This window comes from Crinia signifera, chromosome 7 (assembly GCF_055691185.1).
Source record: "Crinia signifera chromosome 7, ASM5569118v1, whole genome shotgun sequence".
Classification (NCBI taxonomy): Eukaryota; Metazoa; Chordata; class Amphibia; order Anura; family Myobatrachidae; genus Crinia; species Crinia signifera.
In genome coordinates, this window is record NC_139223.1 from 69,679,306 (window position 1) to 69,691,415 (window position 12,110).

At 41.4% G+C, this 12,110-nt stretch overlaps 1 protein-coding gene across 1 annotated transcript in view; it reads right to left on the reverse strand.

Moving 5' to 3' along the window:
• Window positions 1-1,241: 1,241 nt before the first annotated feature.
• Window positions 1,242-12,110, reverse strand: part of BMERB1 (bMERB domain containing 1) — a 169,470-nt gene continuing 158,601 nt past the window's right edge. The window contains exons 4-6 of the mRNA XM_083153303.1: window positions 8,682-8,796; window positions 7,070-7,152; window positions 1,242-4,941 (exon numbers count right to left, since the gene is read on the reverse strand). Coding sequence (XP_083009429.1) covers window positions 4,829-4,941; window positions 7,070-7,152; window positions 8,682-8,796 — 311 coding nt within the window. The 3' untranslated portion in view covers window positions 1,242-4,828. The remainder of the gene's footprint in view (window positions 4,942-7,069; window positions 7,153-8,681; window positions 8,797-12,110) is intronic.

The window sequence follows — 12,110 nt, forward strand, 5'->3', positions numbered from 1 at the left end:
TGTTCCTCTTGGAAAGGGTCATGTTGGAATTAATGTGGTATCATTTTTGTACGTTTGACATAATCATGGTAAAATCCACTTTAAAATACTTTGTTTATTTCTATTATGTTCTATGTAGAATTCCAAATAAGATTTTTAGCCAAAGCCTAACATTAAAAAAAAAAAAAAAAAATCTAATGCTGCAACAGAAAAATCCAAGCAGCACAATAACATTGCAACTAGCATCATGGATTAAATCAATGTATGGGCCTGTGTATTTTGGGCGTTTCATATCCTTAAAGATGCACAGCACAGTGATGAAGTGGGTCTGGGGTGTCTCGTTAACCCGTTAACCATCTAATAGCAAAATTCTTTTTGAGAAATTGGAGTTAAAAACTATATAATTATTTTTTCGGTACTTGTGAGTTATCCGGGCGTCCGATTTTTTGATTGTATGCCTTAAGTTAAGGCATACAATCAGATGCGATGCGATATCGCATCGCATCGCATGCGATCATCGGATGCGATGACCCGATTTTTCCATAGGAATCAATGTTAAAATGATTCCTATGGAAAAAGGGGTCCTTTTCATACCCCTACTATCCAAGTGGGCATGGAGTTGGATATAAACCTGTGGCGAGCGTAGCGAGCCACCGAGCCCGAAGCGTGGCGAGCCCCGTGAGGGGACGGTATTCTGTGTCCCCTCGCGGGGCTCGCCACGCTTCGGGCTCGGTGGCTCGCTACGCTCGCCACAGGTTTATATCCAACTCCATGCCCACTTGGATAGTAGGGGTATGAAAAGGACCCCTTTTTCCATAGGAATCATTTTAACATTGATTCCTATGGAAAAATCGGGTCATCGCATCGCATCGCATCCGATGGTCGCATGCGATGCGATGTCCCGATCCGACCCGATTTAAAAATCGGACGCCCGGATAACTCACAAGTACCATTTTTTCACTTTGCAACGTTTTGTCTTTCCACTTTTGAGAATGAGGTGTGTCAAACCTATTTGATAGGTTTATTATAATACAGAAGTAGGAGCGATGCTTTGTACAAATTGTTAATGAGTGGTTCAGATCACATCTGTACAGACATTTTTCTTCTATTATTTGTTGGTCTCATAGTATCATGCCTGCTCATTCTAGATTAAGTGCGTTTTCCCATTACAAGAATACAATTATCTAGAACAGAAATGGCCTATAGGTAGCCTCAGTAGGATGCTAGGACCTATTAGAATGAACACTTCTGGTTCCCCAATGCTTAATAAATAAGAATTTATATGAGCAGACGAGTGATCATGGTTATGATACACACAATGGATGGTGTTCTGTAAAACAAATACATAAATGACATTACCACTTGCATTTTAAACTGTCAGGCATATTTCAATGTATGTAAAAAATGGTGAAATATGCTGTAGTCCACACAATTCCATCAGACAGTTGTTTTCATCAATCTAGATCAGAGATGCACAACCTTTTCTTCTCCAAGGGCCACATTGGGCAAATGCACTCATTAATGAGGCCACACCAAAACTTTCCTAAGTCTATTAAAATATATAGGGGATATTTATCAAAAGTGAAAATGTGACCATATCTCAGGTCCTGTCATTTTACTAGCATAGCCTGACAGAAGCTGAGTGCTTCGTACTTTGACACTCTACACTGTGGGGGTTATACTGGTTGATTCGCTCGGATGCATATTCCCATCCTTGCGAGTAAACCTAACTCCACCTTGTGAATGTTGGTACGCTGGCCCACCATTCGCAAGGCACGTTCCTTCGCACTGGCTGTGAATGGATGTTTTACATAACCATCCATTCGCAACGTGCAGGGGAACATTCACATCATACGATGGTCGGCGACCATCGAATGATGTGGAACGTGCACACATATGTAAGGGTGCTCTGAGGCACTCTTACATATACGTGCATGTTCATAAGGAAATGGGCGGACAGCTGACATCCGGTACTGCAGCTGGGTGCCCACGTCACGCCCCCATTAGCATGAGAATGCCCATAAAACACTGGGCGTTCACATATGCTAATGGGGCCGCCCCACACCCCTCTCCGCCCCCTGCCCGCTGTCCTGGTGTGTGCACCCAGTGATCCGACTATTTGCAGTGGGTGCACGCACCCTGTGTATGCACGTGCACATGCGCAGTAACAAAACATAAGTCCCCGTACGAACGAAAGCCCTTTGCGAACGGACCGGACTAAGGTCCTGTATCTCTCTCCACACTTTGGTAAATCTGCCCCGTACAATTTAGTAGTTGAAATGTCCCTGCAACAATATTTACAATGCAGGATGTGCTACCACTAGAGATGTGGCCATCCCATGTAGCAACACGTTTCCTGAGCTCTGCACCAACACGTTCTATTCTCCTGTAGCAACACATTTCCTGACTTCCGCAGCAATACATTCACCTTTCCTGAAGAAAGGTGCCATCAAACATTCAATCCTGAGGCAGAGTAGTACTGGAGCAGGGAGCATTAAAAGCACTTACTGGAATTCTCTTGATGATGATTACTTTTTGAGATTGAAAGTCCTGCAGCAACTTTTATTGGCTTTATGATTGGCTATAAAACTGCCTGACACAGGCATGCCTGTCTTGTCCCACCCCAAGAGTAATTCTCACACCTCTCACCTATGTTAGGTGCAGAAAAAAGGGAAAATGAAAACCATTAAGAGAAAAAAAATAACAACCGGGTGACAGCTCTGTCTGGACCTTCCACAAGAGGGCAGCAAAAGTGGAGACGTTGCTTAAAGTACCCACTGACTTTCCAGTGGTTGTCTATCATAGACTTTGAAATGAGCCCCAAACACACTAGGGGTATACTAAAACATATTGCTCACTATATCATCTAGTGTGTACATTCAAAATCGTTAATGGTGGTTGATGTCTACAGGTCAATTGTTGATATATAGCCAATCAACCTGCATGTTCAATGGGCCCCGTTGACATCACTGAATTATATCGGTGGCCGATATCTTTCAGTGTATGCACACAATATCGGCTGTCCGTGGCCAATATTGTTAACTATATTGGCTGTGGCCAGGTCCACTTAGGGTCGGCAAGTGTGTATCTGGTCTTAGACACGGACTGGTTGCTTTGGACAACTACTCCATTTTATCTTTCTCCAAGACTTTAAGCGCCTCCTCTATAATGAGGATAAAGGCCGCATGCAGAACTCAGGCCACAGGTTGTGCATGGCTGCTCTAGAGCAAGTCACATGTAGTGAATGTCTGTTGGACTACTTCAGTATGTGCTACAGCATATCTACTAAGCTTTATACTTAACAGGTATGTCAAATGATTTAAAGGGATTTTACAATAAAAATAAATACTTGATTTGTGATTTATTTATCCCTTTGGATAATATATGTATGTGTGTGTGTGTGTGTGTGTGTGTGTATATATATATATATATATATATATATATATATATATATATATATATATATACACACATGACAATTCTCCTCAAATGCACTTAGAAATTAAACAATATTAAATCTGGATAGGGCAGCCAATCAGACACCGTTTCCTGTTGGTAAGGAAACAACAGTTTGATATTATGACCGAGGGAAGATGGCGCCCAGAGTTGAACAAGTTTTCAAGACTAACAGTTAATATGGAATCAATAAATTTGGTAGTCCAAAAGTCCTTGTAAATGTTTATTTTTGATAAAATGTTAGTAAAAGTGGACCAAATTTCTTTCCACGAAGAATACTGTATTAGAATATCCAATCATTTTCAAAACGCGTTTTGTCAACTTGTGACTTCATCAGGGGTTAATCTCAGATGGATGTTCAAAAATAAATGATTTTTCCCCAAACAAATCCAGAAAGTCGTAAAATGATCTTAGATTGTTTTGTGGTTCAGCCACCTGTCTCCACTTTTACATAGTTTAAAAGACTGTATCCCACAGACCTTGGACCTGCAGAGCACTTCACTCTAGGACAATTGTATTGGAGCCTAAAAACTTTTTTTTTGAACATCCATCTGGGAATAATCCCTGATGAAGTCACAAGTTGACGAAACACGTAGGGTGTCTTTATATTTTGAAAATGATTGGATACTGTAATACAGCATTCTTCGTGGAATGAGATTTGGTTCACTTTTACAAACTTTTTTGTGAAAAAATAATAAACATCTACAAGGACTTTTGTACTACCAAATTTATTGATTCCATATTTAAATGTTAGTCTTGAAAACTTGTTCAACTCCGGGCGCCATCTTCCCTTGGGGGGGGGGGGGGGGTGTTATTCTGTTGCTTGGCATGCCTCTTTGATAAGTTCCAGCTTCTCTGGGCTAATTGTGTGGCATTAGCCACAGCAATTTAAAATGGCTAAATGGATACTTCCTTTTGTGTTACTATTTGTTTTGATATATGGAATTTACCTCATTCCTGGCAGATAAACAGCATTTTAAATATTGCAAAGAAACTAGTTGTCTGGGCCTTAGGCAGGTCGCCGGTTTGAGTTACTCTCAGTCATACGTCATACAGCATGTTCATTTCCCAAAGGAGACCAGAACACAGACTGCTATTTCTACTAAGTAATCACTCAGGCTGGTACAAATCAGTAGTGTTTGCTGGCCCCCCTGTATACACATATATGTAAGGTATCTTGGTACATACACTCTCCTCTTAAACATGCTCATTGAGTGATCCATGCGACAGCGAGGGATTCACTATTGATACACTATTGTATAAATGCGTCGCTGTAATATCTACAGCACGTACAGTTCTTGGTAGCAGGATTCTGGATGCATTACTCCCTCTGTTAAGTAACCCATCATTGCGGTGGAGCCTTCATGTGACTATACAGAGCAGAGGCGATGGGTTACATGACGCTGCACTGGGTGGTCCCGCAGCAATCTTTGAGGATGGCCATTCCTGTTTTTGTTATTGAAGGTTTTGTTGGCGGAAGTTCCATTTTCTTTTCAGGAATGTCACCTGCAACATTTAAAAAGTTGTAGCTATTATAACCGTGATATAACCATACAAAACGGTATCCGGTCACATGATTGACCGTAACCATGATGACTTTCAAAATGTTAATATGATCTAACTGTCAACACCTTCTGAATGTCTACCTGTTTCCATGGTCGACAGTCGCCATGTGAAATGTCAACATTCTGAGGATGCCGATGTTTACAGTTAAGCTGCTGGTGGGGGAGGTTAGGGTTAGGCACTATGGGGAGAGATAGGGTAGGAATTAGGGTAAGGTATAGTGGAGAAAGTAAAAACAAATTCTGTCAAATTTCAGGCGTTAGCCAGGACTAATCCAAACTGATGTAAATGTTCATTTACCAAGTATGAACTTCGTGCCATGATGTCAAATTTATTTAACATTAAAATGCAACTTTCTGCTGTTCCTATATTTTACAATCAAGTGTCCTTGAAATTGGATGCCCTGTTTAGCATCCTACCCCACAAGCTCAGCACACTTCAGTGACCATTGAATGATTCCCCCCCAGTATTCGGGGGGCATTTACTCACCCAGCAGGCAGCATTAGAGGGCTCCCCAAGCAGCAAATCTTCGCTGCATAGTGAGCCTTAGTGAATCAGGCCCTTAATCCCATTTAAATGATTGTGCTGAACGCGCTCTCTCTCTGATCTAGTTACAATGTAATAATGAGGCAACTTAAAATAGTAAATAATAACCTGCGGCTGTTTTTTTATACAATATCTGAATCAAAGCCGGAAAATTACCCTTTTTTTTTTTTTTTTTTTACTATGTTCCATAGTGAATGGGTGTTTTATTATGAGCTATGGAAAATACTTCCACAGTACAGTACATTCATCTCGTTCTCCCACATATTATGTTGTATTCACTTACTAAAAAGTGTAAAAAAGTCTGAAGAGTTGTAAAGGTAATGCACCTTTCACACCACAATCCCAAGTCCAACCTGGGATTTTGGAATAGGGTTCCAATCAGGGTCAGACCAAGCTAATGTCATAGCTCCAACTCGGGTTGACCCCATTTACACTGTACATGGCTGTTCTACCAGGGCTTGGAGATTACACATATAATCTCCACACGCTGGGATCCTGCTCAGGGTCAGATGACCTGGGTCACCCATTCATCCTCTGCAACCATCCTGAAGAAGCCAATTCATTTGGTGAAACTAGTTGATGCGAGTACACTGGACCCTTGAGACGCTGAAGTGCACACAGACAGCACAATAAGGGAGTCTGCCAGCAGACGTTCCATCTCCAAGCCAGGAGCAAGGTATCCTGCTCATTTGGGCAAGAAGGATTACAAGACTTGTCCATTTGAGACCAACATATCCCTACACACACTGTCTTTTTTTTTTTATTCTGTCTGTTTCCCCTCCCACCCATCCCTCTGTGTGTGTATACCGGTACTAGCAGGTCACATTTAGACCCCTTTTTAGTTTATTTATTATCAATTGTTGATGTTTCATATGCAAATTGTAAGATCATCTAAAATATAACCAGGGTTTGGTGATTATTCAGCTCTAACATAAGTTTACCATAAATTATCCTACTAGTGCTTGAGAGCGCAGAGTGACACCGTGAGGTGTACCTCAGCTCTTTCTTATATGTAGTGTACCCGATACACACTCCACCGCCCAAACACTAGCACAGTCCACAGCGCAGCCTTCTGCCACCCCTGTGTATGTGCCGGTCCCGTGACCACAATGGGGGTCGGGACCTGCAGCCAGGATCTGTGGTGGGGATCAGCAGCGGCAGCAGCCCCCCTCCCCCTACAAAGAGGGAAGAGCTGCCACTACTGTGAGGCTTCTGATAATCTGTGGCTCAGACAGGCTGAACCAGGCCAGCACTGATGTCACTGACACCTCAGCATGCCTGCAACTTTTCCGGCACACCCAGAAAATGGCTGGTTTACACCACCAAATGCTGGCTCCCTGTTAGTCGAAGTACGGCCACATTGCATTTATGATCCATCTGCATTTTCTGTAGCTAATCACCCTTGTGCATGCACAATGCGAATGGTACTCATGCTCAGTTGTTCAATAACTGCTCCATTTGCAAATAACAATTGACTCTGAATCAGGCCCTTTCTCTGTGCTTAGTGTGAGCGATAGACACTTACTGTCAGCCGGCCTTGTGGCTTTGTCCAGGGGCTTTAATTTGATGCGGAGGAAGTCTGCGATCTCCTTGTCTTCCTCTTTTTCCCTGGGATCAGAAATTGACAAACAATGTACAGTATAAGCTGATTATCCTTTTGTGGAAGCAGTACTTGTGTGCATGCGCTAGGTGGTCAGAGGTGGACGCAATGCCAATGTTTGCAGCATTTTACACCTGCACATGACCAAATATCCCTTCACACTGTGACATCATATGTGTGTGTACTGTACGTAGAAAAGGTGCAGCTGCAATGGAAATCAGTTACAGAAATGGTGCGGAAAAGTTCTGAGTAGTGGCTAGTAATGCAAAATTGGTCCATTTCATGGGTGTGGCATGGAAGTGCCACGTGTGTGTGTGAGAAAGTAGATGAATATACACTGACACAAAACCAATGACCTAGGAGGACACAGTCAGATGGTGCAACTACCATAAGGCTGCAGCAAGCTTCTATGGTGCGACTGATGGTTGTGTTACTACAGCATGTATAGACGCTCACGTTGTGTGTCTCTGTCCTTGTACAGTGAGGCACAGGCTTGTACACTAGGTGTAGGGCAGATACTAGCATCAGCACAAATTCAAAGGCACGATTACATCCTATACAAAAGTGTCCACCTCTCAATCAGACTCTTTATGGGAAACTAGTAAGCCCGCCTCTCGAAGCAGATGCTTCGAAAGCTAGTTGATGTAGTTACACTTGCTGCCAACGGATGGCAGTGTAAGCCCGTTGGAAGCAAATGCTTCCAAAACTAGTAAATGTAGTTTCACTTGCTGCCAACAGATGTTAATGTTTTGGTTAACTTCCCCTGTTCACACCAAAGGAGGGAGAGAACAGAAATGTATATCTCTATTATATTTTGGCATAGTGCTCATTACTACTATATACAGTATTCAATATGCTGAAAATTATTTGGTGATACCAAACCATATAATTATAATACCCCATTAATAATGAGTATAGTTAAGAACATATTATCCACTTTCCTCCTGCATGAGGCCACTTACCCATCGGTTCTAAGTAAATGCTGATGACACCCTGTGTCACATGGCATTTCCTGTCAGGGTGACAATGGCTGGTGCCCCATTTGCTCCCTTTTACTCTAATGTGTAAATCAACAGTAAATGGAGCATGAAACTTCAAAAAGACACTCGCTGTCGCTCCCGTCCCACTGGGTACATATATCGTTTAGTGTATACCAAGTTTTAGCGAGGGTGGAAAACATTAATTAGCACTTTCTATAGGAGGGCGAACAATCACTTGTATGTAGAACAGTTTTCTGCCTAGAGACCCATCATTCTCATCCAGTGAACCACTAAGACAGCTATCAGAGTTACTATACTGCATTACCACATTATGGGCCTAGTTCTGAGATGGGGGTTGATGCCTGGATCTGTATGGAGATGCTCACTGACAGCTTTGGGAGTCTCAGCAGCTGTGCACAAAGATGATTATTGGATTTCTGAGTAGCCCTATGGTCTCTTAGCTCAGCGGGTGACATCTGGGTGCACCCTCATAGTGACGCCATTGCATTGTGCATAACATGAGTTCATCCGCTGCCAGTGGGCCACAAAAACCTCACCTTAATCGCTCAACTTCTGCATCATCGACAAGGAAGTCCCTCTTCTGTACCAGCTTCTGAATCTTCTGGATCAGTTCATCTTCTCTCTTCTTCTGCTGATTTGTTTTATCTTTCTCTGCATAACAGTTCGAAGAAATGACAATAGAAAATGTGGTGTATTTTATTAATCACATTTTGTCTGCAATGTTTTAATACTGAAATGTCTTAATCCTGTTACATAATGTGTTTGCTAAAAAAAAAAGCAAATCTAGACTGTAATTTTCATACTAACATTGATCGGTACTTATGTATTATCTGGGCTGCCGATTTTTTGATTGTATGCCTTAACTTAATGTGCCCCATACATCAGCAATCACAATTTATGGATTTCCAGATACAGGGATTTTTTTGCCAGATAAATGGATTTTACAATCTATCTGACTTTGCCCACACATTACAGATTTATTTCAGTGATCGGCAGATTTTTCCATCTCAAGATTGCATCTTCATATCTGGAAATTGCCCAATCGATTGTCATTTCAGCTGTTCATAATGTAAATAGATGAAGAAGACGAATTGGGAATGCCCACACATATAAAAAAGATCTGCAGATAATACCAGATTATTAAACATGTTTAAAAACCTGATTAAGCAATCGATTGGCGATTTTGATTGGGATTGCCAAAAGGGGGAGCCCACACATCTAAAATTAATTGTGGCAATCATCTCCATATCTGAAAATTGTCACAATTAATTGCTGATGTATGGGGCCCTTAAGGCATACAATCAGATGCGATGCGATGCGATGCGATATGGTCGGATGCGATGCGATGGACCCGATTTCAAAATCGGCAGCCCAGTTAGTACATAAGTACCCATTGATCTTATATAAAATGATTGCTCCTGTACTCAATAATGTCTTTATTTGTTGCAAATTAATTTTCCTTTTTCATCACAAAGACTATGGGACAAATGTAGTAGGGTGTGAGAATCAGAAAGTGAGAGATATTGGGAGAGTTTTCCCATTTTTTTAAAGCAGCAATCGTTTACACCAAAACCAGGTTGAGTTTGCCATGTAATCGATTGCCGCTTGAAAATAAATTGTTGAATGTCATATATCTTTAATACTCTTAATGTTTACCATCTGCATTAATTCACTTATGTACTTTGATATGATGAGTTGAAGTAACAGCCCTTGTATAGAAAGTATGTTTGTAATACTATATTTTCTGCCTAGTGCATTGAAAGTAAAAGACAAGCCGGCCACAGACTGCACGACTAGCGCAGATGACGAAGAGGAGGAGCAATCTACTATACAGCTGGACATTGGTCGGTACGATCCAGACCGGGTTTCAGCTATTGCTGTGAACACTTATCATCCATAATTCTGTGTATGGACATGTATGATAATGGTTCACATCTTGAAAACCTCTGAAAACTGGTCTGGTAATGTAGGGCCTGATTCAGACTTGATCACTGCTGCGCAAAGCTGCAGAGGCCTATCCTGTCATTTTTCAAACTCAGCCTGTAACATGGCAGTTAGGAGATGATTGGCAAGCTGGTTATCACTCTCCATATTATCACTTTTGGAAGCTTGATACATTTGGCCAAGATGCCCTAATTTCTGATCTCCACTAACATATTTTGGGGCATATACTGTCACTATTTCCAAGAGTTATCACTATTCGTATTTCCTTGAACTCTCATCACAAAGGCACCTCCTGCACGTGGATTTCCAACAAGGGTTACTGCACATGTGTCCCATCTGCCCTAAAAGTCCACCAGTGTAGCGGAAGGATGCATGCAGCAAATATAGTGCCAATTCTGCAAAGACCCTTTCTTAAAAATGCATTGTGATCAACTATGTTTGCACCATACATAGCAGTATCTATGGCATGATAAGTGTGTATCAGATATGAGTATACTACACCAGAAAGTACAGTTGAGTAATTAATCCTATTAGCTGCAGAGTAGATAAAAAACAAAACAAACAAACCAAAAATATATATATATATATATATATATATATATATATATATATATATATATATATATATATATATATATATATATATATGTGACAGGGTGAGGGCACTCCAATAATGAAAGATACGGTGCCGGGGTGCTGCACTAGGGGGACAAGTAGATGTAGGGCAGTAAGTGGCACACACTCGGACTTGCAAAGAAGAGATGACAGACACACTGATCTGTGTGTCTGTCATCTCTTCTTTGCAAGTCCGAGCGTGTGCCACTTACTGCCCTACATATTTATATATATATATATATATATATATATATATACATACATACATACAGGACATATATATGCCCTGGACATCAGTGGCATGCGGTGGGGTGAGGCACAGCCTTTCCCGTCATTCTAGCGTATATGCTGGCATTTTGAATTGATAAAGTATGTAAAAAATACGAATAATTAATAAAAAAAATTCTTATTTTTATTATTCTAATCATTCTTTTAATCAAAACTCTGGAGTTAAAATTCTATGGCAGGTGAGGCATAAAACCATTGTAATCACTGCCTTCTAAATCACCTACAAACGATATTTCGGTTGGTGGCGGCGTTGATTTGGGCACACTCTATATACTCTTTCATATATATATATATATATATATATATATATATATATATATATATATATCTAACTACTCCTCACCACTATGAGGTAAAGTACCATCAGTGACCAGTAGAGGCCACTCAATGGACCACTTACATCTTTGTGTGCTAAAAGTTGTCATAACACAAAGTGAGTGAAAGCAATTTTTGCAGGGACACTGATCTGTTTTAAGCTTGCTAGATATAGAGAGAGAGGGAGCTGTGAAGACAGAGATTGGAGCTAGGAGCTGGGGATGGGCTGAAGAGTTTGTGGGCTATAAACTTTCATGACTCAAGTGAAAGTAAAACCTGTGCTGTGAAGACAGAGTCCAGGACCCAATTTGTTACCAATTTGCGGCGTCCTAGCTGACTCTACCCCTTAGTGTGCTGTCATTGTTTGTGATCTGTCATTTAAAGTTATCCCAAATGCTATTGCATAGCTGCCTAAAAATGGCAGCTCTTTGCTAGATAATGCATTCCTTTCTACCACGTGATGTGAAATTGATTCAACAGCTTCCATGTATGTATTATAGTCGGAATAACTAACACCCCTTTCACATCGCAAATGCTGGGTCGCACTCGGGATTTGGATACGGGTCCATCCAGGGAGCATCCTGGCTGATCTCACACAGGGTGTGAGTGGCACAGCGGTGCATCATCGGGCATCATCATCAGTGCTTGGCGCTGACTAGCCTCGTCCATATACTGTAAACGGGACCCTGGTAGCTCGACTGGCGTTACCAGTTTACACTCCCCAAATGGCGTTTTAACAACGCACAGAGACCTGGGCCGACCCGGCAATAACCCGGGTCGGACCTGAGTTATTTGTGCGCTGC